Genomic DNA, 27,378 nt, shown 5'->3' with positions numbered 1-27,378 from the left:
ATCCCAGTTGGTGCAGTAACTGCAGTGTCCAATGAGTGTGTTGGAGACACTTTGAATACGTACTGGCTTTGATGAGCCAGTCGTCTAAGTAGGGGGAAGACATGAATGTGTCGTCTTGTTAGGTGAGCAGCGACCACTGCCAGACACTTTGTAAAGACTCTGGGAGCTGTGGTGACTCCGAATGGGAGTACTTTGAACTGGTAATGATGCACGCTACCATAAATCTGAGAAATCTGCGATGAGTGGGGTGTATTGGAATATGGAAGTACGTTTCCTTTAAGTCTAGAATAGACGGAAAGTGGTCCTGTTGTAGGAGTGGGAGCACCTGAAGTGTTACCATGTGAAAATGGTCTGATTGTATGTAAAGATTTAATTCTCTGAGGTCCAAGATAGGCCCAAGAGAACCGTCCTTCTTGGGTATAAGAAAGTAGAAGAAGTATACGCCCGACCAGTGGTATTGTAGTGGTACGGGCTCTATAGCTTGTTTCAAAAGGAGAGACTGAATCTCTTGGTTGAGGAGGTGCAAGTGGTCTGGTGACAGTTTGTGGCAATGTGGAGAAATGTTTTGAAGGATAGTTGGTAAAACCCCAGCCAATAACCGGAACGGATAATTTCTAGTACCCATTTGTCTGTAGTTCGGACTGCCAGACGTGTAAGAATTGTGAAAGACTCCCCCCTGACCGGTGTTAAATGGTCACTGTTTGGTATTGAAGGGGGAGGCACGTGTGTTGGAATCTTTACCTCTACCCTTACCATTGTTCCCTCTGTAACCCCTTCCGAAGAAACCCTTATAAGCAAAGGGATGATTGTTGCCTTTGTAAGTTGTAGAAGCATCGTCTAAGGTGTTCTTGGACCCTTCACGATAGGAGCGCATATAGGACCCACGGCCTGAAGGTGACTGAAGAGCTTCAATGGATTTTGCTACCTCTGTCTTTTTTCATCTTTTCTAATGAGGAGTCTAGTACAGGGCCAAAGAGGTGCTGCTTGTCAAATGGCATGTTAAGCATAGAAGCTTGAACCTTTGGTTTAAACCCTGAAATGCTTAACCAGGCATGCCTTCTTAAGAGAACGCCGGTGTTGATGGCTCAAGCAACAGTGTCAGCCGCATCTAAAGCGCACCTGATGGAATTGTTGGAGATGAGCTGACCCGACCCTACCGCACTAGCTTTGGACTTGAGCTCATCAGGCACAAATTGGAGCAATAGCTCCATTTTATCCCAATGTGCCCCATCGTACCTGGTTAAAAGTGCTTGGGTATTTGAAATGCGCCAAACATTTGCAACTTGGGAGGCTACTCTTTTTCCAGGAGTCTATAAACTTTGTCTGGGGAAGAAGCATCCCCTGACCACAGGATCATTAAAAATGTCATCCGCTTGTTCAAGCATACCCTTGAGCATGGGAAGTGTGTGCGAGGATGTTTGGAACTACTAAGTGTTGCGAAAAGGAGATCTTCTATGGATTCCTCATTTAACTCGACCCATGGTAATTAGCAGCTCTACCTAATAATTCTATATATCCTACACTGTCGTCTGGTGGAGAAGGTTTAGTAGAGTATCTCTTTATTATACAGTTAATAAAAACCGTAATGTACAAACAGAGTAATGTGTGTTCGATTAAAATTTTAAAATATATAAAAACATGATCAGGTTCCTAATGCTAGGCGTTTATGCAGTGCAGTTAAAATGATATTGACGAACTTCCCAGCTCTTGCTAAGGCCTGGGCTGAATTGTTACTAAAGCACAAAGTCCATGCTTCACTACAGTGTCTCAGTGATTGTTCCTGAAAGACGGGGATCAGTAGGCGACGTCGATCGGTGGCAAAGAATGGCCAACAGCAAAGCAGGTGGAGCCAGGACTCATGTATATAGTTGCAAAACCTGCAAATGGGCTGCTCGTTCCACCGAGCTCACTGTGGGTTAAAGTCGAAGATTGGTAAGGCTAGCAGCCTCATGTATAATATTTTGTTGCGAGTCTGGGGGTTGAGGGAGTAGTTAAAGTATAATTGAGGTTTCCCCTTGATATATGATTCGTTCAAGGCAGTAAAAAGTTTGTTTTTAGATAGCCCGGCAACGTCAGTCTGAAATGAAACTGTGATGATTTGTTTTGTTATTGGTTTTTTTCCAGGTTAGCAGAGGAATAGTTGGGTTAGTGAGAGAAGTTGGTTCAAGTATGTTAGTAGAGTATACATCAGGATCCTTACCTGTGGGAGAATTAGTGCCATCATCTCTCTAGGGGTCTGTAGGTGTTGGATTATTGTCCCCATCCCCATCATCCTTATCAGATGTATATGGTGGTGTTGAGTTAGCAGGTGAAATTAGCAATGGCTGAGACTCCGGAGAAAGAGGTGATGGAGGAGTAGAAGGAGAAGGGTTAGTACCCACATTCTTCCTTTTAAAAGAATGTGATAAGCTTCTTCAGTCTCAGGTTTACGTTTGAGAGTCACTTTGGTGGTAATATGTCTAGTTATTGGATGAATGCACAGTTCTCTCCGTTTCTGATCCGGTTTTGAGGGCGGAACATCGAAAAGGTGCTCTTTTGATTGAATCGTCACAACTATTTGTTTCGGTGCCGAAGGTTTCTGAGTTTTGGATGCCGAGGATTCGGATCTGAAGAAGTTATCAGCGTCGAATGGGGTAGACCTGAGCTGGACTTCGTCCCCGAAGGTTTCGGTTCTGTGCCAGATTTCTAAGAACCCAGTTTGGGTCCGGAAGGCTTTGGGGTGTGTTTTGGTGCTGAGCCAGAAGGCGGGTGTCAAACATGCTCTCGTGCCGACCGTGGCCCACAGGTGGGGGTTAGACCAAAGCCGCCTTCTTGGGTTGAGGTGGACTTTGGGACAAGGGAGGATCAGTACTCACAGTAGGCTGCCCTTGCGGGATGTCTTCGTCCCACTCGGAGCCGGATTCAGAGATAGAGATATGTTCTTCCTCGGCTCCCATGGCATCACCGGCCTCTTGTTCCGAATCTTCTCTGAAGACGTCTGGAATGGAACCGGTGTGTTGGCTCTGTATGTTGCGACGTTGAGCCAAAACGGTCGCAAAGCGTATTCTTCGATCGGAAAGCCTTACACGCTTCGCAGTCCTGTTCTTTGTGCTCCGGAGATATGCACAAGATACACATTTCATGTGAGTCGGTACGCGGGAATTTCGCATAGCACCGAGGGCAGAATTCAAATGGAGTCAGTTCCATCTACTGAGATGCGGGTAGGCCCAACGGTCTTCCACGAGATGCCCGATCGAAAGAGGGATTTTCAGTAAATACGATACGCAGAGAATGGAAATATTCAATCGAAAACAATACAGTTGAGGGAGAGTGTATTGCGCACCAAGGGGAACCTGAGAAACAGTGTCAAACCGGAGAACAGCAATTCACGTCCGAATCCAATGGCGGTAATAAACAATGCAATAATGGAGTCAATGCCCATGCGCACTGTCACCGAAAGAAGTCACCACCTACTTCGTGACTGGAAAGACTTCTTCGAAGAAAATCAACTTGCAAACATCCGGACCCACTACTTGATGGCAGGAATATGCAAAGCATGTGATCTACAGCTCACATGCCTCGAACATATAATTTATGATAAATCAAAGAAGCATTTGCAACGGTGTAAGGTCTTGCCTAACAGACTTGAAAATGCATACCTTTACGTCCAAAGTGTTCTGTAACAGAAACAGGAACAAAATGCTTCTGACTAGTTGAGGAGGAAGAGCAGCTGGGTGGGGCTCAGTGGGGGTTAAGCGGGAATTTGTGATGGAAGCAGCTCACAAAGATGAGACCACTCAAATGGATGGTAAAGAAGCTATGCTCATGTAGAGAGGCAAATATAAGAAGAGAAAGGAAAGGCAGCAGATAACAAAGCAAGCAAGAATGACAAGTTAACCAAATATGAGCAACCGGCTGGCCCAAAACTCCATGTCAGAACAAGTATTGTCCACAGCAGCTAAAAGCTATCGAAAGACAAGTCCTAAACTGGGGTGGGGGAGTTCATTAATGCAAGTCCGTTCGTTTAAATAACTGTATTAGATTCATTAGAATCATAATACTTTACACAATAAAACGTCTAAAAACAATTACAAAATTTGCAAATATTCCCTTCCATAGATCTTAATAAACCAGCAAAATCAATCAATTTTAAAATCATCATAGCTATCCCCACCTGGTTTGTACAATTGACTAAATAAAAATTTAGTAAAAAAGTACTGCACTAGAAATTACAGCCGTAGATAGTGCCCTTAAATAGGCATGGCCCTCTTGATAAGAGCAGGGCCTAATAACGTTCAATATAGGTTTAATAAAACATGCCCTAGAGTATTTGTACAGGGAACAGAACAACATAAAATGCATTGTACTCTGTTTGGCCAGATTATTACAAGGACAGGGGGATAGTCTCACACACCAGCCAGCCTGTTTGGGATAGGACACTAAAAAATGCAGTGTTCCCAGTCGAAATCTTGTCAACAGTGTGCGAGTCTAAAGTAAGTCTGAACTCACAATCATCCACACTTCTGACATCATAAGATTGTATTTGTGCTGGTGAATGGGTTGGGGGCAGCCGAGGGTGGTTATATGTAAAAGAATAGTAGAGAAGTAGTTTACCACACATCCTCCCAATGTGATATTTGCAATTCTAATGTTTTAAATTTTTGTATTTTAATGTATTTCTGTTCATGGCAGTAGTATTTCTGATACCTCATGTCCTACACCATTTGATATGTGCATCTTAATGTTTTGCCTTTCATGCTAATGTTATTTCTGAGATATCGTACTTTTTTCTCCTTATTTCTGCTGTTGTTCCCCAAGAAAGGAGGATGTGTGGTAAACTACTTCCCTACTATTTCCCACTGTACTGCTCTGATGGAATGTTCATGACATCATAGAATGCCTGAGTGCCTCTCTGTGTTTAGAGTGTCAGTTGGTAAATCCCGGCTGAGCTGCTAGGAGCCTGCTCCTGGTGGGTCTGCATCTGTACTTTCCATCTTCTCCTACTCACCTATCCTAGAACCAAGCTACAAAAAAGGATTATGTAAAGATAATGTCCACAGGCGATTAGGAATCACAAGTATTCTTTATTAAGATAAGCACCAACACATACGCTCCGTGGGGTTGAGCGCACAACCTGCAGAGCCTCCCACCAGCTGTCATCTGTCAACATTCCAGAGGTGACAGCTGGTGACGTAGGCATCGGGAGTACGGTGTCCTGAGAAGGACAAAGGCAATCACAACACATCCTCCTCCTAGAGGAAGAAAAAGCAACCTGGGAAGGAGAGGAGAAAGATGGGAGAGAGAGAATGAGAGAGAGAGATAAAGAGAGAAAGAGTGAGAGTGGAGAGAGAGAACAGATGAGTGAACATATTGCAACATTTTTAAACAGGAAACCACAGATAGGCTAAAAATACATTTCAAAGCTACTCACAAACATAATCTGACAATTTAATAGGTGGCAATATTCTGCTTCCTGTCCTGCTGGTGGCTTGGTTCAAGCCTCGGTCAGGAGCAGGTGGGGATGGTAACCTCCTACTTGTTCTACCTGCACCTGTCCTACCCAACTCACTGTGATTGGAAGAAGTATTGCCAAACTCAAGATTGGGAAGCCTAGTGGTGTAGGATGCTTGGGGTTCTTCGTCAGTCTCCTCATCTGACCATCCTGTAAATGCCCTACCTAAACCCTGTGTTTGTTCTGACCACGTTATCAGGTTTCTCTACCTTAGTTTTTGCACTGTGACAGGGCAGAGAAATGCCACACTTTGCCATCGCTGAGCAAGGCTGACTTACAATACACCTCACATACTACTTGTGGCTGTGTATCTACTGTCCTTCTCCTGTTCCACATTCCATTCATCGAGAGAAATCCCCTCTAACTCTTCTCTCACACTGGCGATACTCTTCTTCACTCATCACACTTTTCACGTTCAGGCGACGGCATGCGACTGAAAAAGTCCGCCACAACATTCTTTACCCCAGGTACATACTCCACAACATAGTTGTATTCCAGCAATCTCATAGACAAACGCGCTAGCCTAGGTGCCGCATTGTACAATCCTTTAGTTGTGAATACCTTTGTCAAAGGTTTGTGATCGCTTCGTAGAATAACCCTGCCACCCCAGACAAACGGTCTGAAGTGCTCGAGAGCCCATATGCACGCCAGTGCCTCAAGTTCAATGACCGAAGATTTCTCCTCACTCGGGGTCAAGGAGCGTGAGGCAAAGGCTATGGTACACTCCTTTCCACTGACATCTCTCTGGGATAGTACCGCACCCAACCCTCTGCAGCTCGCGTCTGTTATTACATTCTGAAGCATGGGGTCAAAACCTTGCAGTGGAACAGTTGAGCATAGTTCTTTCTTCAATGCTACGAAAGTACTGTGGCACTCATCATCCCATATAAACTTGTTCTTCTCCTTTAATAATTGCCTCAGTGGGTAAGTCTTGTGTGAGAAGTTCTTTATAAACTTCGCATAGAATTCAATCAATCCTAGGAAGGACCTTAGCTCCTCCCTGTTTTTTGGCTCTGGTGCATCATTGATGGCTTCCAACAGCTCCTTCTTGGGACAAATACATTCTCCTGTTAACTCATGCCCCAGGTAATTCACCTTGCGACATGCAAACCTGCACTTCTTGTACTCCGACGTCAAGCCCTTTGCTGCAAGAGTTTCCAGAACTTCTTGGACCTTAACGTCATGCTCTTGTCAGGTCTTCCCCATGACGAGGTTATCGTCTTGGAACGTTAGCAAGTCCGGAATGTCTGCGAAGATGTTCTGCATTAGTCTCTGAAACATTGCGGCCGCAGACGCCAAACCAAAAGGGACTCTGTTGAAGCGATAACACCCAAAAGGCGTCACGAATGTGGTGAATTTCTTACTCTCTCGGTGGAGGGGAACCTGGTGATAGGTGGCATTCAAATCTATTGTCGAAAACCACTTCACCCCCTTGGTTTTGGCTAGCATCTCATTGATTCTCGGCAAGGGATACTGTTCCACCACAATGCTCCTATTTAGATCACGCAGATCGATGCACAATCTCAAACTGTCATTGGCCCGTACGGTGTCCTGAGAAGGACAAAGGCAATCACAACAGATTACTCTGCTTATACAGCTGGACTGTGTATCTACCAATTTACAACAAAAACCCTCCTTGAATGCTTGCACAACTGGATACTTGGAGATTGATGTTGTCTATTCAGGATGCAAGCTGCCAAACGAAGCATAAGGAATTTATATAGTAGACGTTTTTTGTAAATGTAGCAAATAAGTCCTGTCTTGTACCAAAGCCTGAAGAGTTTTTGTCTCTGAGACAGTAGTGTACAAATTAGTTCCATTTGGAGGCGGTAGAGGCTCTTTTAGTAGGCCTACAGCAAATTAATCATACACTTACAAGGAAGTCTAATATATCCACATTTTAAGATATCAGATGCAAAATCGCATGGTTCACTAGCTTGAGATTTGGGTGTTGTAGTTACCCCTGAAGCGGAGTTAGGTCTGCTCTCAGGGTAATTTCTTGTGTGGGTAAATGGATGAGTCCAGTAATACTGAGTACCATTGTAATCTTAACCAAGCTGGTGAGGTTAAATAAGCCTCAGACATTGGTCTCATTTTCTACACTAAATAGCGAGGGAGAAGTAGTGAAGGAAAAGCTTAAGCAAATCTCCCTAACCAATTCATCCATAGAGCTTGGTCAAAGGACTGTGGATTTGGGTTAATGGAGATGAAGCTTTGGCGGGGTGCACTTTCTGTGGTTGCAAATGGATAGACGGTGGCCGTCACCATTCCTGAAAGTATTTTCTGAAGTACTTGGTGATGCATCCCAATACTTACTGTTGTTGCACCTTTATAGCAGTTCAGCAAAGTGGTAGTCCGCCCCCAGCAGATGCTCCACTAAGATCAAAACTGGATCATGAGTGGCTTATTGGCACATCGTTTGTGCCAATGTTGACTATTGAGACAAATGAGTGCCCCATTGGTTTTTGAATGTAACATATTGGCAGTAATATTGTCTGTTAGTATGAGGACTGTTGTGTTGCGAATTGGAGTATCAAAAGCTTTGGATGCTACAATTGCTATCAGCATTAACAAATTAATAGATATCATTTTGTTGTTGTTCAGTTCAAATACCCTGTATGAGCAGGTAATATAGATGTCGCCTATAAACCTCAGAGGGAAGCATCCATGTTAAAGGTTACCTGTGGCGGAAGGTCAACAATGGCCTGGCCAGTAACAAGTTCAGTGTTTAGATTGTGCAAACCTCTGTGGTCTTCCAACATAAGATCCTCCCACTGACCCATGACTTGTGACCATTGCCAGGACAAACAGTCCTGTAATGGGTACCTACATTAGAAGAATAGCATGAGGAACTTTATAAATACAAGATGTTTCCCACCCGAAAACTGACATGCTCTCACTGTATTCAATATAGATGCTAAAAAGTGTTTTATCTGTTGGGGGAGGGGTTTGTTTTTTTTGGCACCCACAGTAAATGCTAATCTGTGTAGGTGTCGCACCACTTGCTGAGTGTGCTAGACATTACGGAGGACAGCTGCTCTATATCAGGCAGTCATCCAGATATGGAAATATTTGAATGGCACTTCACAGATGTGCTGCAATCACTGCTAGGCATTTAGTAACTATCCTCATGCTGTTCTGACCTTGAAAGGTAGTACTTTGAACTTTTAGTGCTGATCACTTGCCACAATATTGAGGTAGCAAATATGAGCTGGATGAATGTGGAAGTAGGTATCCTTGAGATCAAGAGATTCCATCTGCGCTCCCATGCAGTGCATCTGAAGAATGCGTTATAAGAGGGAATTACTTTGATATGAAATGGTTGAGTGGGCTCCAGTCTAGTACAGACTTTCATATCCAATTTTATTTGGACTTAGGAACTATAGTGAATATATCCCTTGTCCTCTGGTGAAACAGGTAGTACTGCACTCCTGTTGAGGAGTGCTAGCATCTCCTCTTGCAACAGTCTCTTATGTTCACAGATTGTTTGACAGCGAGGTGCAATGTTTGTTGGTGTGGAATTTCAAGCAATATCCCTGTAGGGCGATTGATAGGACCCACCTACCAGAGGCCCTTCTACCTATTGTGGAAAGTATAACCTTACCTGTCCTCACGTGTTATATAAGAGGGGTGGTGGGCTAGTCGCTGGTTTGAAGTAGAGGTGCCCTTTTCTTGGGCTCCTCCACAATTTTCTCCTCCACTGCCTCGAGGAAGATTTCAGAGGTCATTCCTGTAGAAAGTACTGTTTTTGTTATCTAGGGTTCTTCACTGTTGCTGCTGCTTTCACACCAAAATCCAGCTTGATCTTTAAATGCCCCATGGCCTTAGCTGTCTCTATGTGCTTCTTTATCATCTCTAGCATAGTCCGCATGATGTCCATTAAAATGGGCATCAATGATTGGCTGCTTTACCTCTGGTCAAAAGCCTGAGACTTTGAGCCATGTGTTTCTACAAAGGAGGACACTGGTGTTAATTTTGCGTGATACACATCCAATATTAAAGTTGAATATTATCTTTCCTTCCTACACCTATTCCTGGCCTTTCTTTCTGTAGGCTTATGGCAGATCTTTGAACAGCTGCTCTATCGCCTCCCAGTGGTACCAATCCTACATAAACAGTACGTCCACTGAGGTGGTGATGCACCACTGCATTGCAGCTCCAACTACTACCTTGTTGCCTGCAGAAGCCATCTTGTGGCTGGCTCTCTTCCAGTCTGTTGACAGAGCCATGCCAGTACCTTTAGTATTAGTACTGGTAGTGTGAACCACCAGAGTCAAGTGGTATGTGGCCTCTACTATAACAATGGGTCTTCCTATGCCACCTTGGATTGCTTCAAGACCCTCAGGATTACCACCCTAGTTTTCACAGGGTCTTGGAACTTTCAGCTGCACACCTGGTCATGTTCATGAGCATAGGTAGAAACTAGGCCTCCACCAGAAGTCTTCATCTTCTATACCATGCAGTTTCACCTTATGGGGATCTGCAGCTCTGTAAAATACTGCATGATAGGCCCGCGCATTCTCCAGGTCAGTAGAACTCAAACAATGGCGCTTCCTGGGTGTCACTGCTGTAATGGTGCAAGGGATACTATAAAACCTCATTCAGTACAGGCTCATAGCAGGGATCTTGGGGATTCAACTCATGCCCCTGGTCAGTTAGTGTGTGGTGAATATTGTGATGAAGGAGAGTGTGCTGGGACTATGGTGGAGGTACAGGGCTAGAGTCTCTAGGTCAATGTTTCTTGGGTATAAGAAGCATTCCAACTAACTCCTATAGGACCTCAAGAGTTTCCTCTTTTCAAGTGGCACTGGTCCAGTTTGTGGTCGAAGTGGTGTGCAAATATCTGTCCTGTTTGAGGATGTATATAAAGCTTTCTCTGCCTGACATGCTGTTCAGACAGCTCTGGGGATAGCACTGGCTCATTCAACATTGAAGCAGGTGTTGATGCCTGTTCCGAAGCAGACTTTAGAGTCAACTTCCGTGCCCATGTTGGTGTTTCAGTACCTCAGGGATCAGAGGGTGTGTTTGCTTTGAAGCCCAGTGCCCTGTGATTGAGGCTTTCCGGAGCCAAGAGGGGCTGTCTGTGCAGGGAACAGGGTCAGTGCCAGCTGCCAAAGTATTTTCAGTGAAGTCTCTGAACTCGAAGTCCAGGTCTTGAGACCAGTGCTTAGCCTGGAGTCGAGAGGGATGATCCTCAGATGGTGTAGAGATCTCCAATGGAGTTTTTGTCCTGGGTGCAGGTTTTACTGGGTGCTCTGGAAATCGCTCATATCCAAAGATCGCCCCCGAGCATATTGGACACCAGCTGGGCCTCCCATCTCTTCACTGGAGTACTTACCCTCGACTTAGGGCATAGTCGATGGTTCTAGATAGCTGGACAATGCATTTTGTAATGCACCCATCAACGTTCCCTGTGAGAACTGCTGACCTTTTATTAATTTAAAAACTGACACGCCAAACAGATTCTCTTTTACCTCAGGGTAAGCAGAGATTACAGATCCTACGGTTGTCTAACCACTGGAACATACTGCCAAACATGGGGCAGAACTAGGTCATGTTCTCCCTAACACACCGGCATGGAGTCTCTTTCGACCTCGTGCTGTGAATAACTCCAATCTGATTCTGGAGCATTGTTATCATACGTTTTTTTCTTCACTCGTTGGCGGCAATTCTAGTCTCCAGAGACAAACAATTGTTCTTTTGTATCTATACAGCCACAGATCTCCAAAAGCACATGTGAACTCAATCTAGGTAGGAAAAAAACATTCTAACATGAAGACTTCGTCCTGGTCTATTGTGGGTTTGGTGGAGGAATCAGGAATCACCTCAAAACAAAGTCCTACTTCGAAAAAGAACAAAGTGGAAAGTCTGTGGCCAACACTAAAAGGCAGATGGGGCCAAAGCAAGTTATCTATAGCAAGACATGCTATCGACATTTCCAGAAAACTAGTGTATTTCTTGGCTTTGATAATGAATATAAAATAGCACATGTCTTTTAAGGAGCTGCACATAAAGAACAAAGCTGCTTCAGAGCTTACATCATAAAGGACAAACCTAAAAACACTCTGGACTGACAAACAATAGACTTCATAAGAGCCACTACTGTTGTAGAGATAGAAAAGAGGGAGGTCATTTTCAAAATATAATCCGGGGTATGACAATAACCCGGCTCAACGTAAATGTGGACTCCAAAAGGTTGGTGACATAATGCGAGGGCCACAACACCAAAGCCCAAAACTGTGTACTCGCACCTAAAGACGAGGAAACAAGTATAAGAGGTCACAGCCCTACAGTGCAGCAAAGATAACAAGCATTGAAAATGCAATAGGTCTCGCAATAGAAGAGTTTGACATTTTTCGTTTTGCAAATGGCTGAGTGGCGTTGGGTGGCTGAGTGGCGTTGGGTGGCTGAGTGGCGTTGGGTGGCTGAGTGGCGTTGGGTGGCTGAGTGGCGTTGGGTGGCTGAGTGGCGTTGGGTGGCTGAGTGGCGTTGGGTGGCTGAGTGGCGTTGGGTGGCTGAGTGGCGTTGGGTGGCTGAGTGGCGTTGGGTGGCTGAGTGGCGTTGGGTGGCTGAGTGGCGTTGGGTGGCTGAGTGGCGTTGGGTGGCTGAGTGGCGTTGGGTGGCTGAGTGGCGTTGGGTGGCTGAGTGGCGTTGGGTGGCTGAGTGGCGTTGGGTGGCTGAGTGGCGTTGGGTGGCTGAGTGGCGTTGGGTGGCTGAGTGGCGTTGGGTGGCTGAGTGGCGTTGGGTGGCTGAGTGGCGTTGGGTGGCTGAGTGGCGTTGGGTGGCTGAGTGGCGTTGGGTGGCTGAGTGGCGTTGGGTGGCTGAGTGGCGTTGGGTGGCTGAGTGGCGTTGGGTGGCTGAGTGGCGTTGGGTGGCTGAGTGGCGTTGGGTGGCTGAGTGGCGTTGGGTGGCTGAGTGGCGTTGGGTGGCTGAGTGGCGTTGGGTGGCTGAGTGGCGTTGGGTGGCTGAGTGGCGTTGGGTGGCTGAGTGGCGTTGGGTGGCTGAGTGGCGTTGGGTGGCTGAGTGGCGTTGGGTGGCTGAGTGGCGTTGGGTGGCTGAGTGGCGTTGGGTGGCTGAGTGGCGTTGGGTGGCTGAGTGGCGTTGGGTGGCTGAGTGGCGTTGGGTGGCTGAGTGGCGTTGGGTGGCTGAGTGGCGTTGGGTGGCTGAGTGGCGTTGGGTGGCTGAGTGGCGTTGGGTGGCTGAGTGGCGTTGGGTGGCTGAGTGGCGTTGGGTGGCTGAGTGGCGTTGGGTGGCTGAGTGGCGTTGGGTGGCTGAGTGGCGTTGGGTGGCTGAGTGGCGTTGGGTGGCTGAGTGGCGTTGGGTGGCTGAGTGGCGTTGGGTGGCTGAGTGGCGTTGGGTGGCTGAGTGGCGTTGGGTGGCTGAGTGGCGTTGGGTGGCTGAGTGGCGTTGGGTGGCTGAGTGGCGTTGGGTGGGTGAGTGGCGTTGGGTGGGTGAGTGGCGTTGGGTGGGTGAGTGGCGTTGGGTGGGTGAGTGGCGTTGGGTGGGTGAGTGGCGTTGGGTGGGTGAGTGGCGTTGGGTGGCTGAGTGGCGTTGGGTGGCTGAGTGGCGTTGGGTGGGTGAGTGGCGTTGGGTGGGTGAGTGGCGTTGGGTGGGTGAGTGGCGTTGGGTGGGTGAGTGGCGTTGGGTGGGTGAGTGGCGTTGGGTGGGTGAGTGGCGTTGGGTGGGTGAGTGGCGTTGGGTGGGTGAGTGGCGTTGGGTGGGTGAGTGGCGTTGGGTGGGTGAGTGGCGTTGGGTGGGTGAGTGGCGTTGGGTGGGTGAGTGGCGTTGGGTGGGTGAGTGGCGTTGGGTGGGTGAGTGGCGTTGGGTGGGTGAGTGGCGTTGGGTGGGTGAGTGGCGTTGGGTGGGTGAGTGGCGTTGGGTGGGTGAGTGGCGTTGCGTGGGTGAGTGGCGTTGCGTGGGTGAGTGGCGTTGCGTGGGTGAGTGGCGTTGCGTGGGTGAGTGGCGTTGCGTGGGTGAGTGGCGTTGCGTGGGTGAGTGGCGTTGCGTGGGTGAGTGGCGTTGCGTGGGTGAGTGGCGTTGCGTGGGTGAGTGGCGTTGCGTGGGTGAGTGGCGTTGCGTGGGTGAGTGGCGTTGCGTGGGTGAGTGGCGTTGCGTGGGTGAGTGGCGTTGCGTGGGTGAGTGGCGTTGCGTGGGTGAGTGGCGTTGCGTGGGTGAGTGGCGTTGCGTGGGTGAGTGGCGTTGCGTGGGTGAGTGGCGTTGCGTGGGTGAGTGGCGTTGCGTGGGTGAGTGGCGTTGCGTGGGTGAGTGGCGTTGCGTGGGTGAGTGGCGTTGCGTGGGTGAGTGGCGTTGCGTGGGTGAGTGGCGTTGCGTGGGTGAGTGGCGTTGCGTGGGTGAGTGGCGTTGCGTGGGTGAGTGGCGTTGCGTGGGTGAGTGGCGTTGCGTGGGTGAGTGGCGTTGCGTGGGTGAGTGGCGTTGCGTGGGTGAGTGGCGTTGCGTGGGTGAGTGGCGTTGCGTGGGTGAGTGGCGTTGCGTGGGTGAGTGGCGTTGCGTGGGTGAGTGGCGTTGCGTGGGTGAGTGGCGTTGCGTGGGTGAGTGGCGTTGCGTGGGTGAGTGGCGTTGCGTGGGTGAGTGGCGTTGCGTGGGTGAGTGGCGTTGCGTGGGTGAGTGGCGTTGCGTGGGTGAGTGGCGTTGCGTGGGTGAGTGGCGTTGCGTGGGTGAGTGGCGTTGCGTGGGTGAGTGGCGTTGCGTGGGTGAGTGGCGTTGCGTGGGTGAGTGGCGTTGCGTGGGTGAGTGGCGTTGCGTGGGTGAGTGGCGTTGCGTGGGTGAGTGGCGTTGCGTGGGTGAGTGGCGTTGCGTGGGTGAGTGGCGTTGCGTGGGTGAGTGGCGTTGCGTGGGTGAGTGGCGTTGCGTGGGTGAGTGGCGTTGCGTGGGTGAGTGGCGTTGCGTGGGTGAGTGGCGTTGCGTGGGTGAGTGGCGTTGCGTGGGTGAGTGGCGTTGCGTGGGTGAGTGGCGTTGCGTGGGTGAGTGGCGTTGCGTGGGTGAGTGGCGTTGCGTGGGTGAGTGGCGTTGCGTGGGTGAGTGGCGTTGCGTGGGTGAGTGGCGTTGCGTGGGTGAGTGGCGTTGCGTGGGTGAGTGGCGTTGCGTGGGTGAGTGGCGTTGCGTGGGTGAGTGGCGTTGCGTGGGTGAGTGGCGTTGCGTGGGTGAGTGGCGTTGCGTGGGTGAGTGGCGTTGCGTGGGTGAGTGGCGTTGCGTGGGTGAGTGGCGTTGCGTGGGTGAGTGGCGTTGCGTGGGTGAGTGGCGTTGCGTGGGTGAGTGGCGTTGCGTGGGTGAGTGGCGTTGCGTGGGTGAGTGGCGTTGCGTGGGTGAGTGGCGTTGCGTGGGTGAGTGGCGTTGCGTGGGTGAGTGGCGTTGCGTGGGTGAGTGGCGTTGCGTGGGTGAGTGGCGTTGCGTGGGTGAGTGGCGTTGCGTGGGTGAGTGGCGTTGCGTGGGTGAGTGGCGTTGCGTGGGTGAGTGGCGTTGCGTGGGTGAGTGGCGTTGCGTGGGTGAGTGGCGTTGCGTGGGTGAGTGGCGTTGCGTGGGTGAGTGGCGTTGCGTGGGTGAGTGGCGTTGCGTGGGTGAGTGGCGTTGCGTGGGTGAGTGGCGTTGCGTGGGTGAGTGGCGTTGCGTGGGTGAGTGGCGTTGCGTGGGTGAGTGGCGTTGCGTGGGTGAGTGGCGTTGCGTGGGTGAGTGGCGTTGCGTGGGTGAGTGGCGTTGCGTGGGTGAGTGGCGTTGCGTGGGTGAGTGGCGTTGCGTGGGTGAGTGGCGTTGCGTGGGTGAGTGGCGTTGCGTGGGTGAGTGGCGTTGCGTGGGTGAGGCGTTGCGTGGGTGAGTGGCGTTGCGTGGGTGAGTGGCGTTGCGTGGGTGAGTGGCGTTGCGTGGGTGAGTGGCGTTGCGTGGGTGAGTGGCGTTGCGTGGGTGAGTGGCGTTGCGTGGGTGAGTGGCGTTGCGTGGGTGAGTGGCGTTGCGTGGGTGAGTGGCGTTGCGTGGGTGAGTGGCGTTGCGTGGGTGAGTGGCGTTGCGTGGGTGAGTGGCGTTGCGTGTGTGTGTGGCGTTGCGTGTGTGTGTGGCGTTGCGTGTGTGAGTGGCGTTGCTTGTGTGAGTGGCGTTGCGTGTGTGAGTGGCGTTGCGTGTGTGAGTGGCGTTGCGTGGGTGAGTGGCGTTGCGTGTGTGTGTGGCGTTGCGTGTGTGAGTGGCGTTGCGTGGGTGAGTGGCGTTGCGTGGGTGAGTGGCGTTGCGTGGGTGAGTGGCGTTGCGTGGGTGAGTGGCGTTGCGTGGGTGAGTGGCGTTGCGTGGGTGAGTGGCGTTGCGTGGGTGAGTGGCGTTGCGTGGGTGAGTGGCGTTGCGTGGGTGAGTGAATGGTTAGCTGTTGCTTATGCGACGTATAGCACTTAATACTAAAGTAGGCAGACCTTCTTAGCCTTTGTGAGAATAATAGCAAAATAAAAATAAAAACCAGATCAAGTCAAGGACGCAAACGGCACCATGCTATTGTTTATTTACTCAGATGATTTGCATAAAAATGTAACTTGTGAGCACGTTTCTCTAACTCTCCAATAATCCCATTACAACACTTTGCACAAATGAGATTGGGACTCATCCTTCCGAAGTCGAGAAAAATGTGCAACGCTGTGTTGTAGTTAATTTTTTTAATTAACAAAATGCAAATAATGTGGAGAGATTTCAAGTGATTCAGGAATGGGCGCCCGTGTAAAGAGAAAGTACGGCCGGCCTGGGCGGTGATGGTGACCAATTGATGGCACTTAAGACAACTTAACGAAAATTTCTGGAAAGGTAGAGAAGAATTGAAAATTTAACAAGCAGTGAGACATACAGCTTATATTTTGGATGCACTCTGTTAAAACGCAGCAAATTATTTGAAAAGCGCAGTAAACATAGCGCAGCAACATGTACATGTTGATACAGTCTTATGTCCGGTAAAATATAAACATTAACCTTGCCTCATGTGTGGCTGATAGAGACGCCGTCGGGCATGTGGAATTTCTTTGGCAGCGGAGACCTACATGATAAATTAAAGTATCCGATCCACTACTGAGCATAATGCCGAATGAAGCAAGCATCGCGTAAAAGTATTGTGAGCACGTTTCTCTAACTCTCCAATAATCCCATTACAACACTTTGTACAAATGAGATTGGGACTCATCCTTCCGAAGTCGAGAAAAATGTGCAACGCTGTGTTGTAGTTAATTTTTTTAATGAACAAAATGCAAATAATGTGGAGAGATTTCAAGTGATTCAGGAATGGGCGCCCGTGTAAAGAGAAAGTAAGGCCGGCCTGGGCAGTGATAGGGGAGGAGGGAGGAGAAATGCGAGTCACGGCGGCAGCAGCAGCCTTTGATGTGCCTGCCGGCCGGCCGTGAATAATTAGGGGGTGAGAAATGCGCTCGGAGGGCTGCCTTTGATGTGGTAATGCGAGGCAGGCAGGCAGGCTGCTGGTGGCATTGTGCACGCGCTTTTTAGGGCTTGCGCAAGCGCAATGACCTAACAAGCATTTACAATGCAATGGTTTTGCCTTTGTTAAAGTTAGAGCTATTGGCATTGCTCTTGACATTATTTTTATTTATGTTTATGTTTTTTTAACATAAATAAATGGCATTGTCATTTACAATGCCACTAGCTTTATCTCTCGCAAATGACACCCACAAACACACACACAGAGCCCTTCCACACACACACCCACACAGAGCGCCCCACACACACAGCCACACAGAGCCCCCCCACACACACAGCCACACAGAGCCCCCCCACACACACAGCCACACAGAGCCCCCCACACACACAGCCACACAAAGCCCCCCACACACACAGCCACACAAAGCACCCCACACACACCCACAGAGCACTCTACACACATTTACACAGCACAAGCAGGCAACAGGGGCACACGGAGGCACAAGCAGGCAACAGGGGCACACGGAGGCACAAGCAGGCAACAGGGGCACACAGAGGCACATGCAGGCAACAGGGGCACACAGAGGCACAAGCAGGCAACAGGGGCACACAGAGGCACAAGCAGGCAACAGGGGCACACAGAGGCACAAGCAAGCAATAGGGGCACGAAAACGGAGGCACAAGCAGGCAACAGGGGCACACGGAGGCACAAGCAGGCAACAGGGGCACACGGAGGCACAAGCAAGCAACAGGGGCACACGGAGGCACAAGCAAGCAACAGGGGCACACGGAGGCACAAGCAGGCAACAGGAATCCTTGCAAAATTTGTTTGTGTGCTTTTCGATAGCATAATTTCTATGGGCATGTATTAAAAAGAGGAAGCAGGTTGGCACATAAGACGACTTAAAATTGACTTACATTTTTACTGTATTATGTATATAGATTAAATGATTTTTAACTTAATCTATATGGTAGCACTCTTAAGACTCAGGATTTAAGCTATCTTTTATAACGTCTTTTTTCTAAAATGTGACTGTAAATATTTTTATGATACTTTTATGATCTGTGTAAGATCGAATAAAGGATTTGATTGATTGACTACTGCTAGTCCACTGAACAACATTAGGCCATGTGTTAGTTGACACCTACTTTGGTATTATAATCCCCAACAGAACTGAGCCAGAAGAGTGTCCGAAGCTTAACTGCAATAGTGGATAAACATTTCACATAAAAAAAATTAAAGTTGGCTCAAAATCAGTGTTTCCTGCAAAGTGTCTTTTGCATAGAGACCATTTGCAGTTTGAGTTGTGCAGACTAACGAAAAAGCATTGGAATAATGAGCTCCAGATCATGCTGGATTTCAGATCCTGTATTTGGAAGGTTATCTTCGATGAAGAAGCATCATAGCAGCATTAAAAAACTTAAATGTGCAAAGAGAAAGGACCCTTCAACTTGACAGCATATTTTTCTCTTTTGCTAAATATGGCGAGTATGAAATGTAACGAGTCTTAAAACTGACCTGAATGTTTACCTAGACAGAAATATGGTAAGGAATGTGTGCCCTCTCCTTGTATCGAGATGAATCTAGTAATATGATCGCACCACCGAAAGACGCGACCTCCGTCAGCAAGCACTACTCTCCAGCCATGTAGCACCTGCGTGACTGTCCCTAAAGCTGGAGCAGCAGCCTATGAGCAAAATATTTATCCGGAGAATAAACTTCTCAGAAGAAAGTTCTCACTCGAGAAAAGCAGCCCATGGGCAGAAATCGAAAAGCACCCTCCAAGTTAAAAGGCTGTTGCCAGAGATTCAGTTCCTGATCATAACTTCAGATCTCTCTGTACCGGAGAGAGAAAAAAACAGGCCAGTCAGCCTGAGGGATTTCACCACCATAGAAGAATCACTTGGCCAAGCTCCCTGCACTCCGTCCCACAGCGGGACTTAAACACCTGAATTATCGATAGCAGCGAGAGCCGAGAAACAGCTCATCGGTAATGAAGGAAAAAAAGCACACCATGGCCGTCATATAGGAGTCCTCTTAGTCACATACGAGGCGGCTCAGACAGAACTCAAAGAGACCACTCAACGGGAGGTCACAAAATATCACGGGAGGGATGCCTGTCCCTATGAACTTCACCTTTAGTTCCATATCACATAAGACACCGAAGATCACAGAAGAGAAGCCCTGAGAGAAAACATAGAGATGAGAACCTTAACGGTTCGGTGCTATGTGGCAACTGCACACACAATGAGGAAGTCGTCTCACCCTCGAAGAGGCGCACGAAGACGGCTGTTCGGCAGCGCCCCTTTGCTCAGCACCCCTCGTCTCCTCCAGCTGAATCCCCAACACCAAGGAGGGGTCCCAGTTCCAGCCCAGCTGCTTGCACATCCCACAGGCAGTGAGGGGAGCGCGAGGCGACACACCCGGACGGCTAAGCCTAGCTGCTAAGCACCTGTTCACGCTCCTGTGCTTCTCACGTGCTTGTTTGTCTCCCCCGTCCCCTCCTCCTTGGCGCTCACACTCCCCTAGGCATACCTCGGTGCACACAGTCCCCTAGGTCTGCCTCTTTCCGTTCCCTCCTGGGGGTCCCGGGAAGCTGCCTCCTCCTCCGTGGGCTCCTCTCCCAGCGCTGCGGCCGCACACCTTTTGCCCAGCAGCTTCTTGGCGGCCTCGTCCTGGCCCAGCTTACAACAAACTGCAAACCGAGGGGAAAAAGGCAGCCAATCACCGCGCAGGTCGCCCGGCGAGCCTCCCGCAGCCTGAAGCAATGGCAGCGCGGCTCCCGGGTGACGTCGGCGGTTGTTCCCTCGGCTTCTCCGCGGCCGCGAGGCCAGCATCAGGCAACAAGCGGGAGGGGGCGGGAAAGGGGGGTGGAGAGACGCAGAAGTGCAGGCAATGCCGGACCAGACTCGGGGGCGTTCCCGGCGTCGCGTGACGTCGGCAAAAGGGAAAGAATGTCAGGAACGCCCCCGTGTCTGGTCCGGCATTGACGGACAGGCCCCTCGTCCAATGGCAAGGCTCCGTTTACGGAGCCAGCCAATCAATGACGAGGGCCGACCCAAAGCACCCTACAGTTCTCAACAGGATTTCGCCTGCGCGAAAAGCTGCGCAGAGCGCAGCTTTCGCTAGGCAAAACCTAAAAAGCACATGCACTTGAAGGAATCGCCAGTGGAATCGCCAGTGGTGGTTAAACACTGGATAAGCCCCTATAGAGCTTCGCCAGCTATGCGCTGAAGCGCATCAGCAGGCGAGCCCTAAAAAGGGCAGAGAGGGATGCAGGAAGTGTGGTGCACTAAAGTGAGTAAATCTTAAAAGCAGCCATCTCTTAAATAAAGTTATGAAAAGCATTACCAAAATATTCATAAAAGGCTCCTATATTTACGAGTAATACCAAACATTAGCAGAGAAATCTGATATTGTTAGTGCAAGAGACCATTACATTAATGTCCCCATCTTTTGTGCTTCTTCAATTACTCTGAATAATCTGTCCATCACCAAGAAGCTTGGTGAGTACCTAATTTTGCTGTGTGTGTGCACACTGTTTTCTTTTTGATTGAATAAGGATTTTTCAACCTGTCGAAGATGCGATAAAGATTTCCTGGGAGGGGGTTAGAAAGAAAAACTACAAAAAGATGTAATATAACCATGCGTTGTGTTGTTGCATTCAGCAGAGGTTAATGTATTCTTGAAAAATTAACTGGACATCATACTAAGCCGCTTGATGCAACTATGCACTACGCCAGCTCGCTCTTGGCCGGGATAAATCAGGCTGAACTTATTCGGCTGCAGCGAGTTCAAAATGCTGCAGCCAGAATAGTGGTAGGTTTGCCTAGACGGTGCTCGGTCTCCAAGACGATGCACTCGCTTCATTGGCTCCCTGTAACTCAGAGGATTAAATTCAAGGTTCTCTGCCTGGCATTTAAAATCCTCAAAGGGATGTCTCCCCAAATTCTGGCGAATCTTTTAATTCCTTATGTCCCTTTGCGGACTCTGAGATCTTTGGGCCAGAACTTGGCAGTGGTTCCACGCTTCAGGCTGAGTAGAACTGGCGGCCGCTGCTTTCGAGTACTGGCAGCGAAGTGGTGGAACCTTCTCCCTTCTGAGACTCGGGCAATTGATGACCTTCTTCAGTTTAGACGAGCTATCAAAACCTTATTGTTTGTCTAAATTTAGGTTCTTCTCTGCGCCAGACTGATGTTGTGTTTGCCTTCTCTTAGCGCCAGGACGCCCCTTTGCTGGGGCAGCTGTTGCGCTGTACAAATATTAATAACATAACATAACATATGCTGCCACATTTAATATTTATTACTTGTTTTTTTTTAAAACAAAATACAAAACAAGAGAAATAAAGGTATAGAGGGGTGTGAAAATATTTTCAAAAGCTACAATACAGGGTAAACTTCCAAAGGTTATGGGTTCAAAATAAACAGATGCTTGGGCATTTAGAACAGGCTAGAATAGATTATCTCCATATTAAAAAAGTTCATGGTTTAACAAATCACACTGTACATTAACTTAATTGACACTAACCTTGTTTGCGAACATCTTCAACTGCTGCTACAAGTTCCTCTTTTAGAAACTGGCTGTCTTTTGCAATTTTGTCCCCTTTCTCTAAAAAGTTCTGGGTTGCCTGCTCCACAGATGCTGCTAAAATATGTGCTTTTTTTGATCTGCCTTTCTTCTTATTTGATGGACCCTTACTGCTGGAGTTCACTAAAGTGGTAACCTGCAAAAACATGCACAAATATGAAAAAATAGACTGGTTAGCAATACAGGAAAAAGCCCACATACAAATACTACCCAAGTGTACTACAATGTCGTTTGAGAGTGGTCCAAAAACATTCAGTTCAACACATATGTTAATACAACAGTTTAGGACTTTGCCAATTTGTGGAGAAGTAGGAATAGAACTAGGGCTACAGAGGGTGCAGGAAAGCGATGGGTTCTAGCATTTAACAAAATTAGCAAGTTTGTAAAAAGCACAATTTAAGTTTTTAGAGCCATTGCATTATTTAAACAAGCATTTACAATGCAACGGTTTCGCCTTTGGAAAAGTTAAAGCTATTGGCATTGTAAATGACAACATTTTTATTTATGTGTTGGCTTTGAAAACCTAAATAAATGGCAGTGTCATTTACAAAGCCAATAGCCTAATCTCTCGCAAATGCGACACCTATTGCATTTGCACCCACACACAAAACCGGGTCGCAAGCAGGCAACAGAGGCACACACAAAACCGGGTCGCAAGCAGGCAACAGAGGCACACACAAAACCGGGTCGCAAGCAGGCAACAGAGGCACACACAAAACCGGGTCGCAAGCAGGCAACAGAGGCACACACAAAACCGGGTCGCAAGCAGGCAACAGAGGCACACACAAAACCGGGTCACAAGCAGGCAACAGAGGCACACACAAAACCGAGGGGGCAGGGAAGCAGCTCTACTTGATAAGAATAAATCCGAGATCTGGCAACGTTGGGCGTGATCATGGAGGGAATACCCAATCCACAAACAGGAGAGTAAGAAGCATTGCAACCAAATTTGCTAAGTAAGGAAAACATCAGAACCCATAAAATAAATGACAGGCTGACCTTGTTTATGTAAACGCAGTCTAAATGCAGAAGTGTTTAAGTAAAATGTTTAATTAGTTAATACACAGGCCACATTATAATATTATGATCACGGCCAATATCTGGTGAGCAGTGCAAACCAGCCGGACAGCTGTGGTATTGGAAGTATGTGGTTAGTAGTGGGCTAGATTTCAATGTACTGAAACCATAAATATACACCAAATATTGAGTCCGGAAATGGAAAACCCTTGTTAACAAATAAAGTATTGTATGCCATTAAAGGCTTGTGCTTAGAATAATAAGTGCTGAGCAGAAATGCTATGTTGACTCTTGCCTCCTTCAATGTACGTCATCATATACACACACACACTAGTACCACATACATCACCAAATACATAATTCACAGTCAGGAGCCACATACTCAATTACATACAAATAAACGCATACTTTAAAATGCACTTGACCAAGATGTACATCATTACATGCACAAGTCACAGCAGAACATAGCATAACCCATACAAAATATTGCCACAAATGTCATCACAAACACGTCACACTGGCACGTAACTACCACATGCATAAGTCACCACCATGACCATATCACAGACACACATCATAATAAGTAAAGAAAAGACATTGCACTGCAGTAACCCAAACAAAGTAAACGGCAGCATTTTATGGGGTTTCAAGAGGGAAGGGAGAGGAGAGAGTGGGAAGGATAGGATAGAAAGGAAGAGCGAAGAGGCTAGGCGGGGAGACAGTGAAGGGGTAGGCAGTCGTAGTGTAAGGGACGGGAGCAGAAAAGGAATCTTCGAGCTTGGGTACGTTACGGCTGTACGTTTGTAAATGATTAGACAACCTAGAACATGAGACTTAGGACCATCTCAGGAATGGTGGGAAGTGAGAACACTCTTTTGTTATATTCTCATACCAGTCCACAACAGGAGTAAAATAATAGACATGGTAAGGTTAAAATATTTATTTTAACGACGTGATCTCATGCGGAGTATTTTAGTCAACATAAGCAGACATATGATTAAGAATAACATGGTCAGCATGGTTACAATTCCATAAAATACAAAAGGAGGAATCATATTACAATGATACTGCAAACAGGTTATATAGCGCCTAGTTTTAACACCCTCCCCATATAGGAACTATGTATTATAAACTAAAGAAGGTCTCTTGGGCTTGTTTTGGGGGACCCCATTACCTTTCCGCTCAGTAAGTGTAAATTACATCTGGATCAGCAAGGCTCTTTGCATCCCTAGAATCTTCCAAGTGTGTGAAATCGTGGCAAGTGTGCTATGATAAAGGCGCCAGAATCTTACTTGGCTCGCAGCCGCCAAAATGTTGTGCCTAGAAAGTGTAACACGGACATGTCGATAAACAGGCTCACATGTTATGATAACCTTGATGGCTCAGCAATCACTGTGCAGACTAGGGGCTTGATGTATGTCTAGAGATGTCGAAAAACAAACCTTTTCTCATGTGTAGACCTTCGTGAAGGCTAACTTACAAAAACAGCTATGCAGTGTTGTGTGCAAAAGGGAAAACAACTTTTACAACGCAACATCCATTACATCGCATGCCATTACAACGCAACCATTAAAACGCATGACACTACAACGCATACCACTACAAGGCATGTCATTACAATGCATAACATTACAACGCATAGTACCCTTACACTACCCAACACATACCCTACTGTTGCACCCCCTGGAGTTAGAATAGTAATTTATACCCCTACACTATCCAACACTTACCCTACTGTTGCACCCCCCTGGAGTTAGAATAGTAATTTTTACCACTACACTATCCAATACTTACCATACATGCAATGTAATGTTATGCGTTGTAATGGTATGCGTTGTAAAGGTAGTATGCGTTGTAATGGAATGTGTTGTAAAGGTAGTTTTTAAAAATTAGTTGTAATGACATGCGTTGTAATGGAATGCGTTGTAATGGAATGCGTTGTAATGGAATGCGTTGTAATGGATGTTGCGTTGTAAAAAATGTCTTGTAAAGGTATGAGTTGTAAAAGTATGCGTAGTAACGTCATACACCCGTGCAAAAGCAGCAAAAGGTAAAATGGCGTTTAAACTTCTAATAAGCCATGCTAACATAACATGCACGCAAATGGAGGCCCTAAACCATACTACAGCACGAGGGAAGATGCTATTCTCTGTATGTGGCATGACATGAAGTACCCCATGCCATACATTATAGGGATATTACAAGTCATCAAAGAGTTCTGCGACCACATAAGCCGAGTTACTTTATAAGGTCACGGAACCCTAAAGTGAACTGCAAAATACTTTTCATGTAAGGCCGAAAATATCTTATTCCTGGTCACACCTTCACCCTTCCCAAAAACCAATTTAATCCTTGGTTCCTTGATCTTTCCTGTTCATTGTTGATAAGAATAAAAGAAGAATCTGTACAGCAAAATTAATTACACCTTAAATCATTTTTTTTCCAAAAAATATATTGGAATAAGTTTAATGCACATTAGATTAAAAAATGCTGTGACTCATAGTGCAGAAAGATACAGAAATGCCATCTGATTATGGAGCTAATGTATCAAGGTATGTTCCCATAGATACAGAATGGTTAAAGCGCTTTGATGCGTCGGGCTGCAAGTTATTCACGAGTGTCCCTCATCAGGGAACAAACACCTCAAGCTGTAAGAATGGAGATGGGTACTAAAGTGTTTGGAAGATCAAACCCTCCTGTGGGGCCCGTTCATCAACCCACCCTCAAAAAGGTAGACCATTCATGCAGTGTATTGCACCACTGTGTACTGCCCCGGCCTCTAGACACTGGGAGGTTTCTTGTGACTATCACATGGATCAGAGGCAGCACCAGAGCTTTGACAAACCTCTCCAATCAGTAGAAATAAACATTTGCGTTTTCCCCCACCTCACTCGAAGAATGAGCTGTGTTTATCAGTCGCCTCCCATGATTCCACGTGCCGGGTAACATTAGTGCTGTTCAGCTGATAAAGGATGTATGATGATGGAATAGATTCAGAGTGATACAGTACTTCATACAATGTTTCATGATGCATTCCGAAGCCAAGTTACTGCCAGAGACTCCTGGGCCACACTAATGCGCGACTATACGGCACTCGTGGAAGTCACAGGCCATTTATTGAAGGCGGCGCTCGTGTACGGCGAGCATGAGCATCCCAGATTCAGTGCACGTCGAGGCCACATTACGGTGATAACGCGGTCAGTAAAGCATGTCACCATCTATGGCGGTCCCTGCCGCACTGGGAACAGGTATGAAGAATGATGTCTGAGCGACAGACTGAGCAGATGAGTTTTTCACTGCCCGCTCTGCTTCTTTCTCCTTTCATTTACCATATATATTTCTGTTGTTTTTATCACCTTCATGCTGCAGTGCTTGCACTGAATGCTGATGAGGCAATAGTCATACAACCTCAGCTGGTCATAGCCCGTCACATAGTTCATCGGCTGCATTCCCGACCCCAAGTTTTTCGAGGGGCTTAATTAACAACTTGAGTGAGTTTTTTTTTCATATGAGTGTCAAATACGTATGGTTGGCAGGGGAGTTGTTTAACACAAGCTTAACTCATAGCAAAAAAAACACACAAAAAACACAGCCAGTCTTCCCATAGGCAGCCCTCACTACCTGACGGGTGTTCGGGGACGGACTGGCACTGCTGCAAAAACTCCCCACCACCGTGAGCCACTCTTTTGGTCCACCGAGGAAACGCCCGGTGCTCGTTACGGCCAGTCCGCCCCGCCCTGTGGATGTTCTGCAAAGGTGCTTCAAACCTGCGAGACAGACGCTTCCACAATCGGGTCCTAGCGCCGTCCGCAGTACAGCACTGCTCGTCTTAATTATCAGACACAAGGCAAATTAAACTCGCAATGCTCTTAATGTTCTGCGTATTATTCATATGGCAAGGTTGTTTTTTTTCACTGAATGAGCGGGCAGATCTATGGGATGCCCTTCTCCTTGAGCACAACTTTCCTCTGAAAATCATTGGCAGTAAATGGGGTCCTAATTAATTCGTAATGGCACAATTAAAAGCTGTTGAACACCGTTCACACCAAAGCTCTCTTCAGATGCATTGGATGTCCTTTGCGAAATGTTAAGCAAACATTAAAGCAGTTACTTAAATAGCGACGCTGTGGGATAGGTTCAACAAACATGTTACCAATTACACTTGCCCTTACACAGGAAAGGAAAGGTTACATTGACTTTGTAAGGCATCCGGCTATCGAGCTGCATACTGCACAGATGGCATAGAAATATTACCTACTCTCTTAGCCTGAGGACTGTTTATTTTTTAATTACATTGTGTACAGTGTGATTCACATATCATTTGCACATCTTATGTCCCGGTGTAAGCAAAACGTCAATGTAAAATTCTGCAGCGCCAATATTATGAAGATCTTTTCGTCGGACTTTGTTGGCGGTGATGTTGGTTTATACTTTGAAGGTGAAGAGAACCGGAATTTGTAGTAGTCTCAAGAAAATAATAGCATGCGATAAAAATCGTTTGGGAAGCGACATTCTGCCTATCAAGCCTGCTTTCCATCTTTAAAGATGGCTCCGTTTTCCATCTCTCGAGTCAGAATTAGGGAGGGTTTATCATTGAAGTCATTAAAAGGAATCAACTGGGTGCGGACCATTTGGAACCTCTAGGGTTGAGGCCAATACATTACGGGAGATACCAATATGAATCATTAGTCTTGCTTCTATGCAGTCCCTTAGACTTTATAAACAAGTCAGGTCCCGGGCCGGCCAGCCAATCACAGCGCGGCCCGGGGAATGACGTCACGGGGGTGTCCCGGGCCGGCAGCCAATGACAGCGCGGCCCAGGACAAAGGGGCGGGACTTAAAAAAGACCGAGAAACGCCCCCGAATCGCG

General features: G+C 47.7%; 1 protein-coding gene across 1 annotated transcript in view; it reads right to left on the bottom strand.

Annotated features, from left to right (window-relative positions):
• The window catches only part of CTNNA1 (catenin alpha 1), a 420,641-nt gene that overhangs the window by 316,342 nt on the left and 76,921 nt on the right, over positions 1-27,378 (bottom strand). The window contains exon 3 of the mRNA XM_078653347.1: positions 21,432-21,627. Coding sequence (XP_078509473.1) covers positions 21,432-21,627 — 196 coding nt within the window. The remainder of the gene's footprint in view (positions 1-21,431; positions 21,628-27,378) is intronic.

The sequence above is a fragment of the Lissotriton helveticus genome, chromosome 7 (genome assembly GCF_964261635.1).
Source record: "Lissotriton helveticus chromosome 7, aLisHel1.1, whole genome shotgun sequence".
NCBI classification, from domain to species: Eukaryota; Metazoa; Chordata; class Amphibia; order Caudata; family Salamandridae; genus Lissotriton; species Lissotriton helveticus.
This window is presented reverse-complemented; position numbering and strand designations above follow the sequence as displayed.